This window comes from Mesocricetus auratus, unplaced genomic scaffold (genome assembly GCF_017639785.1).
Source record: "Mesocricetus auratus isolate SY011 unplaced genomic scaffold, BCM_Maur_2.0 Super-Scaffold_6730, whole genome shotgun sequence".
NCBI lineage: Eukaryota > Metazoa > Chordata > Mammalia > Rodentia > Cricetidae > Mesocricetus > Mesocricetus auratus.
Window position 1 is genome coordinate 15,327,076 of NW_024429184.1, and position 18,147 is coordinate 15,345,222.

General features: G+C 47.3%; 1 protein-coding gene across 2 annotated transcripts in view; it reads left to right on the top strand.

Moving 5' to 3' along the window:
* Positions 1–1,809: 1,809 nt before the first annotated feature.
* Positions 1,810–18,147, top strand: part of Rnf38 (ring finger protein 38) — a 107,285-nt gene continuing 90,947 nt past the window's right edge. Inside the window, exon 1 of one of the 2 annotated variants that reach the window (XM_013119679.3) lies at positions 1,810–2,098. In XM_013119679.3, coding sequence (XP_012975133.2) covers positions 1,825–2,098 — 274 coding nt within the window. In that variant the 5' untranslated portion in view covers positions 1,810–1,824. The remainder of the gene's footprint in view (positions 2,099–18,147) is intronic. The other variant, XM_013119675.3, reaches the window with a different exon arrangement.

An 18,147-nucleotide genomic window follows, 5' to 3' on the forward strand; every position in this document is an offset into this window, starting at 1 on the left:
GGTTCTGGGCTATGCTGGCCCCTCTTCCTTATTTCGTTCCGGTCTCAAGGCATCCTTTGGAGGGTGCTTTGGGCTGACTACATTAAACTTCTGGTCTGCTCCTTTTCTTTTTAGGGCTGCCAGTTAAGGTCTTTGCAGTAATTTCGAGTTGTAAGAGCTGAAACTGGGGTGTGGACTCTGGGGATAAAAAGGGACTGAACTTTGCTCAAGACTGCGGAGACTCAGGACAGGAAAGATGTTCCTGAACAGCGGTTTACAGATGTTCTTCGGTGGGCATTGGGATGGAGGCCCCAGCCTGAAAACACGTTACCTGACTCCCCTGGAACAAGAAATTTATGGCGGGAATTCAGGTCCTTTGGTCAAACTCTCCCTGTGTTCCAGTACAGCTTTTCCCGGTCAGTCCTACCTGGTGAAAGAGATTTGTTTTGTGTTTTGAGATAGGTTCTGTGTAGCTCAGAAGTTTACGTGACCTTGAAGACCTGTGATTCAGCTTTCATCCTTAACTTGTAAGACTCTCTGACCTCCTAGCTCTTTGAAGGCCTGGACAATGTCTTCATTACCATCGTTTCTGCATTTCTGACGGTGCATCATGTAGTGTCAACATGGAGTGGAAATGTCTCTTTTCAACTGCAGTTGCCCAAGATCGTCCTCTTTGCCCTCCTCTCTTTGCTTTGCACGATGCAGGGAAAGGTTGAAGATAACATTTTATTAAAATAACCTAGCCAGCAGCTTAGCTGCACCCTTCCCCACATGCCTGTACTTGGAGGCACTCAGCACATGGTTGAGTTTATTTTGCTCTTCCATGGATAACGAGAGCCAGAGAAGGATGGAAAGGAAATGGGTTCAGTCGCCAACATCACATTTGCGAAAAAGGGGCAGGCAGGGAGAGGGGGAGACTCCGAATCCGTAGAATTCTTCCCCAAATCATAGGAAAGCTGTCGGTACAACCCCAAGTGTTTCCTCAGGTCAGAGCCTCTCCCTCTTCTGAGATTAGGCCCAGTTGCCGGGACGGCTTCCTGTCAGGGCTTCACCAACAAGGACTTTTAAAGTGAGAAAGAGGAAGAGAAAAAGGGGTGAGGGTCAGGGCTGAGCCCCACTGGGTTTTGCTGGGAATACAAAATGTGTCTCCAGGACCCAGGAAAGGGCGCGCATCTCCAACTTCTGTGTCTCCGCCTCTGCGGTCCTCTGGGGGTCCGCAGAGACGGATCTGTCACCAATCAGCCTCAGAAGCGAAGGGAGAGTTTCTTTCCTAAGTGTCTCAAAGGCACAAACTTTGAGGAAACAGCTGAGAGGGAGGACCGACGTGCAGGGGGCAGCAGCAGGAAGCAGACGGCGCAGCGCAGGCCGTGCCACGCCGGGCGGGCCGAGGCTAACCGGGACGGACCCGGGCACACTCCCCGGCGCAGACACCGCCCGAGGCGGCCGAGCGGCAGGGCCTGCGCAGCGGTCTGCCTGGGCCCTGAGGCCCGCGGCCGCGCCCCGGGGGCGGGCCGGGGGCGGGGCGGCGCGGGGTGGGGAGCGCGGATGCAGAGGGCTTCGGTCGGGGCCTCCCCGCCTGGGCGGGCCGCGGCGGCCGAGGATCCCCCTGGACGCCGCCCGGGAGCCGCGGCCCGGAGTCTGGCGCTCATTGGCGGCGCGGCGCGGCCTCCCCGCCCCCCGGCGTCCCCGCCCCCTCCGCCGCCGCCGCGGCCGGGCTCCGCCTTCTGGCCCGCCGGGAGCCGCCTCCGTCGCCGCCACAGCCTCCTTCGCCGCCGGCCCGGGCCCAGCCAGCGCCCGCCGTGCCGGAGTCGAGTCGCAGCCCGAGCTGCTGCCCGCGGCCCCGCCATGAGCGGAAGCGCCGCCGCCGCGGTCGCGGTCGCCGCCGCCGCCTCAGCTGCCGCCGCCGCCGCCGCCGCGCACTTCCAGCCACGGCCGTCGTCTCCCAGGCCGGGCCCCGCCGAGCTCGGGCCCCCGCGCCGCCCGCGCCCCCCGCCACCGCCACCGCCGCCGCCGCCCCGGCCCGAGCCTGCCGCCGCCGACCGCCTTAGCCCTCCGGGCCACGGGCCTCTCCGGACTGGGGCGCAGGGTGGCGGCGCCTGCGGCAGAGCGCCCGGAGCAGGTACGGGGTCCGCCGGCGGGGCGGGGCGGGGCGGGCCGGGCTTGCGGGGAGGGGCGAGGGTCAGTCCGGGGCAGGGGTCCCGCGGAGAGGGAGGAGCCTTGTCCGCCGCAGCTTTGTCCAGCCCGGGAGTCCCCGGGAGCCCCGGCGCCTCTGCCGAGCAGAGCGCCTCACAAAGCGTTTTCGCACCCGCTGGGCAGCCCCCTCCTGCGGGGTGGGCAGGGCAGGACCTCGGGAGGAATCGGCGAGGCCGGGGAGGAAACTGAGGCTTACCGGGGGAAATGACTTGCCCAAGGTCACAAAGCCAGCTAGAGTCGTGTCTTGGCCGGGAACCAGGGCCACCCTGGAGCTGGCGCGGGCCGCCAGCCGAGGGGGCTGGGAGGAGGCAGAGTCCTTAGCCCCTGAGAACTCGAGTGCTTGGGAGGAGGGGGCCGGGGCCTGCGCCTGCCTGGCACACCCACCGGGGTAGCTAGCCCATTTGGGGCCGACCAGGAGGGGTGGGAGGGGAAACGGGAGCTGCCTTGGGGAGCTTGGTGCCCTGGGAAGCTGATTTGGGCAGCTGGAGGAGAAAGACTCCTGCCGGGGGTGGGGTGAGGGGTGTATGTGCTCTGAGAGGGTTTTATTGAGGTGGTGGAGAAGAGCTTTGGAAACTTATCTCAGGGAGCATTGGTCCCCTCCAGGTCATCCTTCACATCGCTGCCCAGGCGAAGCCAGCCCAGCGGGAATGGGGAAGGAGGCCTGCTCATAGGGTGTCTCTTCCAGGAAATTGCCCGAGTTTTGTTCATGCCCCGAACAGAAATACATACCTGGCCCTGCTAAAAGCACGCATGCCGTAGAAGGCCATACGAGTTTTTTTTCCGATGGTCTAGACTTACCACGCTTAGAGAATTCCCAGAGGAAGAGCAGTTGTCCCAGGCCTGAAGGGGGAAGGAAGTTGGGAGGGTTGGGACAAGTCACTCTCCTGCCTGCTATACAATGCAGGAGAAATCCGTTTTCACTTGGGGTGAGTCGGTGAGTTGCTTTTACTTTGAGAGCATTTTAGAAAAGGAGGGAGGATGTCAGTTCCAGAGGCGAGGGAGAAGGCAACAAACGGATAGCAGGCAATGAGGAAAGGCCAATAGCAGCCGTGGAATGGGGAAAAGGAGAGGGTATGTAGTCAGTGTGGGGGAAGGGAGATAAAGGGATTGCTGAAGGGGAGGGAGGAGGGCATCTGGCTTGGAGAAAAAGATTGCGATGCTTCAAAGAGGGAGCAAAATATGATAAGTTTGAAACGAGTCTCTGCAAGCTGGATGCTGTCTACAATGTAGACTTTACCTATCGGTCTGACATAATTTCATGTTCTTTGAGTAAGGACAGTTGTAGTATTTTTATAGACGCATTCTGGCCTTAGCATCAACTACCCCTCCTCATTCTCACCCGTAAGGATACAGGCCCTGAAGTGCCTACGGTATTGTCTTGGAAGTACGGCTTGACAAAAGAGGGAAGAGAAAGACTAATTAGCAAACGAATTAATTAAGGCCTTTGTCCGGATTGACTACTTAAAGTCAGCTGTTTCTTTGCTGTCCTGCACTGTCCCTGAGCTTTCCATCTTGGCTGCTGCTGGACGGGTGCTTTGGGCTTGTAATCCCAGCGTAGGAAGACTGCTGTAGAGGATCAAGAGGCCCAGACCTGCTGGCCACCACAGCAAGTTTGAAGCGTGGCCAATTTAGGAAGATTCTGGGGTTTTGGTGTGTGTGTGTGTTTAAATATTTTTGTGTGTGATTATTTTGTGTACAGGTATGTATGTGCATCACGTGTGTGTCGTGCCCATGGAGGGCAGAGCAAAGTGTCAGATATTCTGGAACTGGAATTAGAGGCTGCTGTGAGCCTTCATGTGGGTGCTGGGATCTGAACCTAGGTCTTGTACCAGAGCAGGCAGTGATCTTAACTGCTGAGCCATCTCTCCAGTCTCAAGATCCTGTTCTGAAATGCAGTATGTCTGACATACTTCAGGCCCTGGGCTCAATTTTAATAGCACAAAGAAACCATGACTGTAAGAAACGTATTTAGCAGATATGTACACACACACACACACACACACACACACACACACACACACACACAGGAAAATTTATTTGTCAAAGACTTGTCCAGTCTGCATTTGTGTATTACAGCAGTACATGCCATTTCATACCTGTCAGCCAGACTGAAGGCAATGCTCTGATAAGTAATAGTAAGAGTAGGGATACACTTTTGTTGCTTTGTTGTTCTCATGCTGGGGATAGACCCCAGAGCCTCCCACATGCTACGCAAGCACTCCAGCACAAAACTATGCCTCCAGCTCTGGAGAAACACTTTTTTTAAAGACAGGATCTCACTATGTAGTCCTGGCTGGCCTGGAACTTGCTATGTAGACCCAAGTTGGTCTTGAATTTAACAGAGACCTTCCCGTCTTTCTGATTTCTGGGATTAAGGAACTGTTTACTTTTATATAGTGTTAGTGGGAATGTAAGTGGGTACAGCCACCTTGGAGAGTAGTAGCATAACAAATACCTAGTTAAAAGCTGGTTGACATACCTACCATCTAAAATGTGTATAGACAGTAATAAATAAAAAGAAGCGCTGGAATTCTATTCCAGCTCTGTGTGGAGGGCACCCATGGGGCCACACATAACTTTTTCCAAAGAGCCTTTCCTGCACAGACTGAGGAGATGGCTTTCTAGGTAAAGTGCTTACCTTGACAGTACTGAGACTCTTGCCGGGCGTTGGTGGCTCACGCCTTTAATCCCAGCACTCAGGAGGCAGAGGCAGGAGGATCTCTGTGAGTTCGAGACCAGCCTGGTCTACAAGAGCTAGTTCCAGGACTGCCTCCAAAGCCACAGAGAAACCCTGTCTCGAAAAACCAAAAAAAAAAAAAAAAAAAGTACTGAGACCCAACTTTGGATTGTAAAAGCCAGTTGGGGCAGTGTTTGCCTGCAACCCTAGTATGGTGGGGGGGCAGAGTGGAGAGAGAGGTACCCTGAGGGTTTAATGGCTAGCCAGCCTAGGGATAGATTCAGTGAGAGACTCTGCCTCAAAAATATGGTGGACAGTGGTAGAGAGATATCCAAACTGCCTGTAGCTCTGACATGAGCATGCATAGGCAGGAGTACCTGCAAATACACTCGCATCCACTCATACACCGAATACACACACCCAAGGCACCGCAAACGGCATTACATCGCTTCGAGAAAATGAATAAAGCAGCAATGGTGTCACATGCCTATAATTCTAGTACTCTGGAGGTAGAACAAGTTCAAGGCCAGCATAGGCTACTTAAAAACTGTCTCAACCCTCCACCCCAGTAAATTGTAGCTAATGCATTAAAAATGGATATATCACAGAAACTTGGTATGGATTGGAAAAACAAATCCCAGAAGAATATTTGCAGAATTTTTCCACTTGTATATATTGAAAACTCAGGACTATTTGTGGCTATACACATATATAGTAATGGAAGTACATGCCTAGGAACTACAACAATTCACAAGTGGTACTTATCTTTGGATAGAGAAGATGAGGTGTGGGATAAGACGGGTACTCAAGAGCTTTAATTATACTTGGTATTACTTAAATTCAAATCAGGTAATTTCAGATTAAGACTGGTTAATGTTGGACAAGGGGTATAGAGATTAAGTACATTATTCTAAATATTTTTCAGATGTCTGAAATATTTCTCGTATGAAAAGCAATGTTTATAGAACACAAAGTTTTATCCCATAACACTGGGGCTGTAACTGCAGCTTCTAGTCCAGCATCGTGTGGCAGGTGCTGGGGCTGCTGCTCCTTTTTTACCTATTCTGACCTGTAACCTATTTTTGCCATGAGTAACTTAAAAAAAAAGGCTTTAAAATGATTTTTAGTTTAAAAAATGTAAGTGTGGATGCTTTGCCTGCATGTGTGGCTGTGTAGCGCTGCAGGCCTGGTGCTTGAGGAGGCTGGAGGAGGGTCTTGGATCCCCTGGAACTGCAGCAACAGTTGTGAGCAGCTGTGCGAGCGCTGGGAAGGGTGGCCGGTGCTCAGCCGCTCCGCCGTTTCTTTCCAATTGCTGATGGACGTGGAGGATTTTCTGGTTTCTCTAAATTTTCTAGTGAACCTAGATCAGCAGTTTGAACTTCGTCAAAATGTAACTGCTGTTGCACACTCTGACCCACCAGGTAAAAGATGGGCCAGACACCTGACTCTGGTGCTCACTAGAGCTTAGGACTTGTTTTAGATTTGCTAGCGAACAGTCTCCAGGCTCTTCCTCAGTGTGCACTTTTTTCCTGCTTCATGTCTGCGTATGATTTGAACTATGCAGCACAGGCCAGCCTTCCACTCCTGAGTGCAGGCGTAGGCCACCGAAATGATTGCTAGCCCTGTGGAGTATGGGGAATGACTAGATAGCCCTGGGAGATGGTTCATGGTAACGTACTTGCTGAGCACTGTGAGTGCCAGAGTTCAGACTCCCAGCACCAAGCAAATGCTGGGCAGCTGCCGTAATCACAGTGTGTGGGCACAGGGAAGAGCACTGATTCCCAAGTAAGCTGGCTCGCCAGCCTAGCTAAATTGGCAAGTTCTAGATTGTTCAAGGGAGAGACCCAAGGTGGAGAATCATCTAAGAAGACACGAACCTGTGACTGCATTCACACCTGGACACACATGCATTCCCAACATGTGAACATGTATGTGTGGGCTTACATACTACACACATATACTCATTAAAAAATGTGCTAATGGTAGGATTGTATGCCATTATCCATACCCTGTTTTTCTTTCTTTTTTTTTTTGGTTTTTCGAGACAGGGTTTCTCTGTATTGTTTTGGAGGCTATCGGTCCAGCCCAGCCTCGAACTCACAGAGATCCGCCTGCCTCTGCCTCCCGAGTGCTGGGATTAAAGGCGTGCGCCACCACCGCCCGGCCCATACCCTGTTTTTCAACCACTTCCTACTAGAGGTAGTCTCATGTGTTTCAGGCTAGGATGACCCTGGACTTCTGATCTTTTTCTCACCTAATGGGAATGCTAGGATTGTATATAGGCCTGCACCTCCAAACCCATTTTGTGCTGTGTTGGGGTTTGGTGCATGCTAGGCTAAGCTTAAGTCCTTAACTAAGTTATGTCCCCAGTATTCTTTCTAGTTTTTTGAGTTTGCCAATTCCTCTTAGGCAGGTAGCCGAGGGGTTCACTTAAGACATTTTATTAGAATTTACAGGCTTCTACCTCATTGTCAACTATGTCACTTTATAGTTGGGAGAAGAACAAAAAGAAGTCTAACAGAAAGCAAACCCCAAAAGGTTAAATGTGCAGGTGTTTGGGCTGGGGCTCGGTCTCAGAGCCTTGTCCATGCTAGTAAGCATGGGCTCCACTGAGCTGTACTCCCGGCCCTCATGCCTGCCTTGTCTCTTCACACCTATTCATTCATTCATTCATTCATTCATTCATTCATTCATTATCTATTTATTTATTTTGTGTTGGGTGTAGATGCAGAGGTCAGAGGACAACATCATTTTCTCCCTCATGACGCAGGTTCCAAGGGTTGAACTCAGGTCATCACATGTGGCCACAAGTATCTGTACCTGGCGAGCCATCTCAAGTCTCCCTCACCCCTCTCTTAAGAGAAAAGTGCGGTTGATGGAGATTGTTGTAGCATTTCAGCTTATTATCAACACCTGAGCTTCAGCCATCTAAAACCATTAGAGTAGTGTTAGATATTAGGAAGCGACTACTTATTCCTTGAGTTGGAAGCTTCCTTTCCCAAATTCACAAGTTTTTCTTAGACATTATACTTTTGGTCTTGATCCACTTAAGAATTTTATATTAGCCAGGCATGGTGGTGCATGCCTTTAATCCCAGCACTATACAGAGAAACCCTGTCTTGAAAAACCAAACCAAACCAAACAAAAAACATTTTGTCAGGATGAGCACCCAGGGGCTTGCAAAAACGGTTCTAGTGGATAAAGTTATTTGTCACCAAATTTGGTGACCCGAGTTTGACCCTTGAGACACATGTGATCGAAGGAGAGAACCTACCCCTGCAAGCTCTTCTCTGGTTTCCACATACATACCAGGACATGCTCCCTCACTAAATGTATTTTAAGAGATGGGCACCTCATGCCCTCAGAAGGGCACCTATTTCCCAGTCTCACAAAAGTGAAGTGTCGCCTGGCCTGACCTGCCAGCTTTGGGCCTCTGGACTCTGTCACCCACACTTACTGTGGTTCTGTACTGAAGACTGTAAAGTGTGAGTTTTTCTTGTTTGTTTGCTGTTTTGAGACAGGCTGTCTGTCATGTATCTCAGGCTGGTCTCAGACTTGTCATTTGGCCTGGTCTGGCCTTGAACTTCTGACCCTCCTGCCTCCAGTGCCTGAGTGCTGGGAGTACGGTTCTCTTGTACTTGGTGCTGAACATCAAATGCAGGGCTTGTGCATGCTAGGCAGGTACTCTGGTTACATCCCCAATCCTTTCCTTGTAGCACTGAGAGTTGAGCCTAGCATCTCAATAAATGGTGAGTGAGCGCCTCACGGCTGATGTATATTCCCAGCTCTGCACCTGGATTTGTCATTAGAAGGATTTCAGTCCTGGCTTTTTAACACTACATGAACCTGAATCAAAGAATTCAGCTATATGTTGTAAACTATTATGAGACTAGAGAAATAAAAACAGAAAAAGCAAGAAAATGGTTTATGGAAGAACAGAATGAGAGAAATCCATAAGAAAGACAAAGGTGTTGGAAAAATGAAAGTGAGGAAGTAGCTGTGTACCATATTTGTGCTATAGTCACTTGTGGGGGATATAATGTTATTTTTCTACCTCTATTTCCTATCCATGCTATTGTAGCATTTCCGAATCTCTGAGACCTTAGGCTTTTTAGCCAATTAAAAAAATACTTACCCATTTATATTTTCCATTAAGTTGTTGTTTATGCTATCCGCTGTTTCATTTTTTTTTGTTGGAGAGAGAGGAAGGAGGAGTATGTCCCAAGGATGGACCGGACTTCCTACCGCTCCTGAAAATGATGGCAGAGTGTTTTTCACAACAGTTGTCATGGTCAAGTGATATTCCTGGTGGCTCAAGGGAGGAGAGCTGTATGTGAAATGGGTTCTGTTGACTTTTTTATTATTTTAGAACATGATTGAGATGGTGGATAGAGAAGTCCATTCTGCCTTTGTTAATGTCTGCAAGGAATTTTTGAAGAAATTATATGTAAATAGAAATGCTGAGGGGTGGAGAGATGGCTCTGCAGTTAAGAGCACTGACTGTTCTTCCAGAGGTCCTGAGTTCAATTCCCAGCAACCACATGGTGGCTCATAACCACCTTGAATGAGATCCGGTGCCCCCTAGTGGCACGCAGGCAGAAGACTGTATACATAAAAAAAAAAAGAAATGCTTAATGAAAATAAAATGGCCTTGTGCCCACATAAGGAGAATAGACAGATCTTAATTGTAGACCCCATCCAAAATTATTTAACTTTTTCTTTCTTGTTTTTCTTAACTGGATGTTAGTGCTGTTTTGGGAGAGAGCAGAAATTGGAGTGATGTTGGGTAGGTGTAGGGAGATGGGGCTTCACTGAATCTCTGTCAAGTCCTGATACAGAGAGCTATTTCTGCATTTTTCAATTTTGTGGTAAAATATAAGTGAGATAAAGGAGTGAGAATGTGTGTGTTTTCCTGAATGTAATAATTTGATTTGTTCAGACAAATGCAGAAAAGTAGTAAGAGGAAGAGATGTGTGTTTGAGGGAAAGAGTTGCTAGGTGGTAGGGTGCTCTGTGTAGGGTTTGGTGTGCTCCTGCAGTTGAAGAGAAGGTGCCTTTCCCATTCCGCAGTAGCACGCGGTAGCACTCCTTTCCAAGCAAGCTAAGGTCGGGTAGGCTGGAGGTAAAACAAATTTCATTTCATAGTTGCCTTCACAAATATCAAGGGGCTGAGATGCTTGTGATTGACGAGTGTTTTGTTTGGTTGGTTTATTGTAAGCTGTCTTGCTTATCAGAAAAAACTAGGTTTGTGTCCCTCTTGGGTTCTGATTGCTGCCCAGTATGTGTCTGAGCATCTCCCAGTAGTGACTGTAAAGCACAGTCTGAGCACTGGTCCCCTGGAGTGAGGGCCTTCATGTCAGCCAGTGCTGAGGTTCTGGGATGGGCACTTGGGGCAGGTTGCTTGCCTTTCCCTCCTCATTTGACTCCCTGAACTTCTGGGTTTAGTGATTGTGCCTATCTGTCAGGATGGGCTGACAGGATTCTTGATGGTCACCCACAAGAAAAACCCCCAAAGGCTGAGGATGATTGAAACAGGAGGATTGCTGGGAGTTTGAGGCCAGCCTGGACTGAATAGTATTATCAGGCCAACCAGAGTTACCTTGCAAGACTTTGTCTCTAAAAGAAAGAGAATGAGGGGTGGGGGCTGAGAAAAGAAAGCCCCTACAGACACTATCAAACCAGAACCAAGACCACCGTAGCAGATCCAGTTCTTCTTACTCCATTCCTGTTGGCCTGGAAAGCACACCCTTCCCGAAAACATACAAAAGAGGCTTTGTGCTTTGCGGATGTTCTGAGAGGCGGGATCACTGTGATTATAATTCCCTAAGCACAGCCGAGTAATGGGGGCAGGCAGGGTAAGATGGTATCCAAGTTCTTGTTGGTAAGGAAAAGTCAGGCGGGGATTAAAAATTATCTGGAGACAGCATCCAAAAGTGGATAATGGAGCGTTGTTGTAATGCTGACAAGAGTGAATCTAAGTGAATATATTTCAGAGTTTTAAATCTACTACTTGTAAGATACTTGAAGCTTTAAAAAGCACAAGACTGTGCCTGGGATATTTTTTCTGTTCTGAAATTATAATTGAAAAGTACTTCAGAAATGTGTGAGTATCTGTGTTTGTTTACCTTTCTGTTTTTATTGCTAGAGTGATTGTTCTAGAAAGCTGTATCTTGCCTATTAGAGATACTCCCACTAATTTAGTTTTAAAAATATTTATTGCTTTATTGTTTTTGTGTATGTGTATATGAATGTATTATACTTGTGAGCATGCCCATGGATGACAGAACAGGGCTTTGGAGTTAGCAGGTGATGGCCCTGAGCTGCCTGGGAACTGAACCTAGGTCCTTTGCAAGGACAGCAAGTGCTTATAACCACTGAGCCATCTCTCTCTCCAGCCCCTCTAGTGGAGTTTTGTTTGCTTTGTTGGAAATAGGCTTTCACTGTGTCATCCAGCCAGGCTTTGAATTTATGGTCATTCTGCCTCAGTCCCCTGAATTTTAGAACTACAGCCCTTTACCAACCAGCCTGACTTTCAGTTTTGTGGGCTTTTATTGTTTGTTTGTAGGCAGAGAAGTTGATTTTGTATTTTTACCACTAGAAAAAAATTAGCTAGTCTGGGATATGTGTTAATAAGTTGTTTTAAATTAATCAAGTATTTCTTTAAAAATATGTTTTGAGCTGGGGAAGGGTGGTGGTGGTGGTGGTGGTGGTGGTGGTGCATGCCTTTAATCCCAGCACCCAGGGTGGCAGAGGCAGGTTGCTCTCCATGAGTTCGAGCCCAGCCTGATCTACAGAGTGAGTTCTAGGACAACTACACAAAGAAACCCTGTCTCCAAAAACCAGAATTTTTTTTTAACCACTAGATAGAGACTCTGTGTAGCCCAGGCTTGCCTCAGATTTGCTGTGTAGCTAAGAGTGTGTGAACTTTGTGACCCTTCTGCCTGCACCTCCTCAGAGCTGAGATTATGTGATTGTGTTACCATGCCCGTTTAGGGCAGGTATTCTAACAGAGCCAGCCACAGCCCACAGCCTTGTTCTTTAACATCTCTTTTGTGTATGTGTGTGCATATACATCTGGATGTCAGATGACAAGTTTGGGAATTGGTCCTTTCCATCATATGGATTTCAGGGATTTAATTCAGGTCATCAGGCTTGGTGGCAAATGCCTTTTAGCCATAGAGCTGTCTCACTTGCCCCAGGTATAAACTCATTAGCCACCACTCAATTTCCTCATGGGCTTCTAAGCTTTGTTGTTAGTCATTTGGTGAAAATGACTTCTTTTTCCTTTTTAAACGTTGTTTCCTGACTATCTGCCTTTCCTTTAAAAGTGTTTTTGTTTTTTTTTAAATTATTTTATGTGTATGGTTGCTTTTCCTGCACCTATGTCTGTGCTCCATAGGTGTGCAGTGCCCAAGGACTCTAGAAGAGGGCACTGGATTCCCTTGGAACTGGAGTTACAGGTGGTTGTTAGATGCCCCCATGTTGCTAAGTTAGTGCTCTGAGCCATCTCTGCAGCCGCACCCCCGCCCCCTTTAAAACAGTCTACCCACCTACGTACCTACTCGAGACAGGGTTTCACTGTGTTGTACTGGGACTTACATGTGGGCCAGGCTGACCCTGAAATAGCAAAGCTTGTCTCAGCCTTCTGAAGGGGGGGGCGTGTGTGTTTGTGTGTGTGTGTGTGTGTGTGTGTGTGTGTGTGTGTGTGTGTGTGTGTGTGTGTCTATCCAAAAGAAGGCTTCGGATCCCCTGGCGCTGGAGTTCTGGGTAGCCATGAACCTGCCAGAAGTGGGTGCTGGGAATGGAACTCCAGGCCTGTGCAACAGCAACACATGCTCCCAAAACCAAGACATTTCTCCAGTCCCCGTCCCCCACCCTTTTTCCTTTTCTCTTTTAGAGTCTCACCATGTAGCCCAGACTTATCTTGAACTCTGAAACTTTCAAAACTCCTGAGTGCTGGGGTTATAGAAAACACTACCATATCCAGCCTGGTTTTTCTCAGCATGTAAGCAGTCACTGTATTACTTACTACTAGTATCTCAAACACATTGCTTTTAAGAAGAGAGAAAGGAATGCACCAAACACTTGTTTGTAGAGGTGAACTCAGTTGGTGGAATGGCTGCCTAGCATGTGGTAGCCCTTGGTTCTGTTCTTAGCACCCTATACACTGGGTGTGGTACGACACCCTGTAATCTCAGCACCTGGGAAAGGGAGGCAGGAGGCATTGAAGGTCACCCTTGACTATGGGAGTTGGAGACTAGCTTGATTACACGGGACTGTACTACCTAAAATGAAACAAAACAAAGGAAGCAAACCACTCCCGACAAGCAGCGCAATGGGCCACGGTAGTTTTAGGGAGAGAGTAGAGAGCCTGTCTGTCATTTGTACTGACATCTTTCTGTACAGGTTGGTAGCATGTACCTTATGAAAATGTACAGCTCTAAGCTGGCCCATGTTATTCCTGGAGTCAGATTCACAGTTGGACTCTGATTCTTGCTTTCAACATGATGAAAGGAAGCCCACCTTAAACTTACATCCACACAAATACTGCTGGTATTCCATTATTTATGAAGAGCCTGTCAAGGACCCACGACTGTAGCTCCGTTGGGAGAGTACTTCCTCAGCAAGCTTGAAGCTATAGGTTCAATTCCCAGTAAGACCCTGTCCACACAATCCTTGGAAAAGTTGGTATTGGCACACTCATAATTTCTGTCTCTCATGGGATGATTCCCTATGCCACCAAGGCACTCTGTCAGCAAGAAGGATATCATGAAATGCATCCCTTTAACCTTTGACCCCCCCAACCATCAGCCCAAATGAAAAAAATTCTTTTTTTTTTTTTCTGAAACAGGGTTTCTCTGTGTAGCCCTTGTTGCCCTGGAACTCACTGTAGACCAGGCTGGCCTCAGAACTCACAGAGATCCACCTGTCTCTACCTCCCAAGTGCTGGGGTTAAAGGTGTGCTCCACCACTGCCCTACTTAAATCCTCCACTGTTATCTAGACTGTTTCATTTATAAATATATGTTTCTTTTGAAAAATTACTTCTTGGCTGCTTCACTGCAGTCTGGCCATTAAAAGTGATGATTTGGGAGAATAGTGAGTTTATGGTGCAGTAGAGGGAGCTAGGGTTCCAGAGATGGTGTGGACATGCAGTAGCTCTTCTTTGATGGGGTCTGATAGTGGGCTAGCATCAGAACACATGTGTTTTAGGGGGCAGGACAAAAGTTACACTAATAGTAGTGACATGGCTGTCTGTGGTGGTGCAACCTCATGACCCCCACACTTGAGGGTAGAGGCAGGAGAATCGGGTTGCCCTTATAAATGGACTTTTAGGCTGCCCTCTACTACAGGAGGCCCTGTTTAAAAAACAAGCAGACAAGCAAACAAAATATGTACATTATGATAACCCTGATGATTAATCTTTTTAAAGCACATGATCTTATCACCAGAGATGGCTCAGGGGTTAAAGCACTTGCCACACAAGTGTGAGGACCAGAGCTTGAATATACCAGCACCCACATGAGTGCCGGTGGGTGTGGTAGCCCCCTGCAATCAATCCAGTGCTCAGGATTCTCAGAGCTAGCTAGTCAGCTAGATTAGACTAGCCTTAACATTGAGGTCTGGATTCGGTGGAGAGACCCTGCCTCAGTGAGTAGTAAGGTTGAAAGCAATTGAGGAAGACTCCTGATGTCAGCCGTGGGCCTCCACACTGATGTGCATACCACATGCCCCTGCACACATGTATCGTGCCCGTGTGAATATATGTACACATGCAGACATGCATGGCCACATGTGCTTATACAAGAGGGAGGATACTTATTTGAAAAAGCTTGGTTGGGATCAGGAGAGATGGCCCAGTGCTTAAGAGCACTGGCCAGCACCCACACGGCATCTCGCAATTGTTTGGAATCCAGTCCCAGGAGATCTGATGCCCTCATATGGCCTTCTCAGGTGTCAGTCATGAGTACAATGTACATATGTATATACTAACAAAACACCCATACACATAAAATAAAACAATAAAAGTTGGGGCCAGTCAGATGGCTTAGCAGGTAGAGGCTCCTGCCCCCAGCTTGTCAGCCTGAGTTCAGTCCTTGGAACCCACATGGTTCCTGCAAGTTGTCCTCTGACCTCCACACATGCATCTTGGTGCCCACTCCCCCAAATAAGTCAAAATAGAGTGAAAAGGCTGACTTTGTTGTCTGGTATTTAAGGTAGTATAGGTTCTACTATGCTTGTTTCACTTGGCATGCGTATTCCCTCTCACCTGATTTTCCAGTCTTCTTACCCCGCCCCCCCCCCCAGGTGTCATTCCTTAGGTGCCATCCACGGTGAATTTTGAGACGAGATCACATTGGCCTGGGCCTTGTAGATTAGGCTAGACTGACTGCATCAGCCTTTCCAGCTCTTTGATTATAAAACAGCCCTGAGTTAGTGTCCTGCATACTAGAATTGCAGGCTCGGGCCACCATGCCCATCATATTCTTAATTTCTGGGTAACACCGGCCAGTTAAAGTGTGCTTATGCTGTGAGACTCTATTGTAAGTAACTTACGTGGATTAATTAATTAATCCTTGTCGTAGTCCTTTAAGGTATATCCACTGTCATACATATTATACAGATGAAGAAACTGGAGCATGGAGTGGGTAAATACCAGTAGATACACACAGCTCTTAGCAGCGTTGTCTGTGGAACTGGGGATGTGGCTGAGTGGTAGAGTATTTGCCTAGCATGCACAGGGTCCTGGGTTGAAGTCCAGTGCAGCCCTCTATAAAAGTGTCATCTGGGACAGGACCAAGGCCACTGCCTTCTAGAATCTGTTCTTGCCTGGTATGCTTCATTGCATACCACTTATAGTAATTAGTTTTTGGTAACAAGACAGTGAACATGAATAAAAGTAAGGTATTTGAGCCGGGCGTTGGTGGCGCACACCTTTAATCCCAGCACTCGGGAGGCAGAGGCAGGCAGATCTCTGTGAGTTCGAGGCCAGCCTGGTCTACAAAGTGAGTTCCAGGACAGCCTCCAAAGCCACAGAGAAACCCTGTCTCGAAAAACCAAAAAAAAAAAAAAAAAAAAAAAAAGTAAGGTATTTGATATTTTGAGTCAGGGATCCTTTAGTTTCTGACTCTCCAGGGGATTACAAGTGTATACCACTGAACCCAGCAAGAATTTGAAGTCTTTATTTTATTTTTGTCCCTCCTAAAATTATATATATATATTTATATATAATTAAAGTTCTAAATTACACACGTTGAGATGTATGATTTTTCACTTCTCCTCTTCCCTGTTCCTCCCCCTTCTCTTCTCTTCCTCTCCCTCCTAATTTTCCTTTTTTTCCTCTTCCTCTTTTTCCTCCTTTCCTCTTCCTCTCCCCTACTCTTGCTCCTCTCCTCTCCTCCTCCTCCTCCTCCTCCTTCCACTCCTCCTCTGCCTTCTTCACTTTCTTTTTCTTGGAGATGGTCTTGCTGTGTGACTTAGGCTGCCAGGCTGCTTTGAACTCTTGATCTCCCTGAGGTACAGAGGTGGGTCTAACTTCATTATTTTAGAAGTGGGAATTGTGTATATGCCTGGAGTAAAATCAATTTGAATTAGGCATATTAAAATTGCTTTAAAAATTACTGGGAATTAAACTCAGGGCCTTGAACATGCTAGGACTGAGCTATGTAAGTCCTGAGATATCTTTATAAAGTCTCTCACATTCTGTGCTTACAGAGTTTTGTTTTGTCTCTACATAGTTCTGGCTGTTCTAGAGCTCATTATGTAGACGAGGCTAGCCTAGAAATCACTATATAGCTCTGGCTATCCTAGAACTCACTATGTAGACCAGGTTGGCCTCGAACTCACAGAGATCCACCTGCCTCTGCCTCCCGAGTGCTGGGATTAAAGGCGTGTGAGAGCATGCCCCACCTTGGTTCTCGAATCTTAACCAGGTGCGTGTTTGTCTACTTAAGCAAACTTGTGAAAGAAAAATGTGACTCTGCTTGTATGACCTTATGAGTGCTTTTTGTAATTACAGTACTCTAGTCATTGTGTGTCCCCTCCCCCGTTTGTGGTTTTTAACCCCAATTCCCAGTCCGGTGAAATAGCTTAGTGGGTAAAAGTTCTTGGCATACAGGATTCCTGGAAGTCACATAAAAACCTGGACCTGGTAGTGCATACCTGTGATCCTAGCTCTTCTATGAGATACTGGAATTGGAGACAGAATTGTCGGCAGACTTGCAGGCCACCTAGCCTGGAGTATACTGCAGGGCAACAGGACCAAAGAGGCCTTGCCTTGGAACAGGGTGGCAGGTGAGACCTTGACCACTCTATACACGTACACAAACCTCTTTAATTTCTCTGGTTAATTCTGGTTTGCATATGTTCAAGTACAAACATATTCCTTAATTTAGCAGCATAAGACTATGAAAATCTCAAGCATTAATTAGTTGGAGATCCTGGGATTGTATTCATATTTTAGACAGTGGGTTATTTGAGGAAGATAATCTAGCATAGTGTTTCCCAAATTGCTTGGAATGTTTGTTCATTCTCTATCAGTAGTTAGGTTATCAATGGTCTGATATAGGATTCTAGCATAAGTAAGTCTCCTTCTAAGTGGTTACACGCTGTGTTTGGAATAAGCTCCTAGGCAGTGGTAGGACATACTAGGAAACCATTTAGAAAATGTTCTGTGGAATTTATGGTCCAATTTAGGTGAAATACTTACAGACTTTTAGAAAAATGGCCCACTTTTGAGTTTTGAATTACCAACTCATCTTTTTACCCTAGTTTACTTGTGGATACTTATGAAAAATGAATCCTGCCTTTCAAAATTGCTGAATAATATGGAATTAATTCATACAAGGAAGGCCTTTCTCTTTGTATAGGTGGGGTGAGATATGATTAATGCAAATAATTGAGAACAATTGGAGGATACAAACTCATAACTGGTTTGAGTTTCTTAATAAACCTAGCCTCAGAATGCATCTAGAGCAGTGGTTTTCAACCTGTAGGTTGAGAACCCCCTTTGAGGTTCAAATGACCCTTTCACAGGGGTCGCCTAAAACCATTAGAAAACACAGATGTTTACATTACAGTTCACAGCACTAGCAAAATTGCAGATATGAAGCAGCAACAAAATAATTCTATGGTTGGGAGTCACAACATGAGGAACTGTATTAGTTCCCAAAGCTGCCACATTCGGAACGCTGAGAGTCACTGCTCTAGAGTGTACTGTTTGCACGTTCTTTTTTATTTTGTTTTGTTTTTGAGACAGGGTTTCTCTGTGTGTCCTTGGCTGTCCTGGAACTCAGAGAGA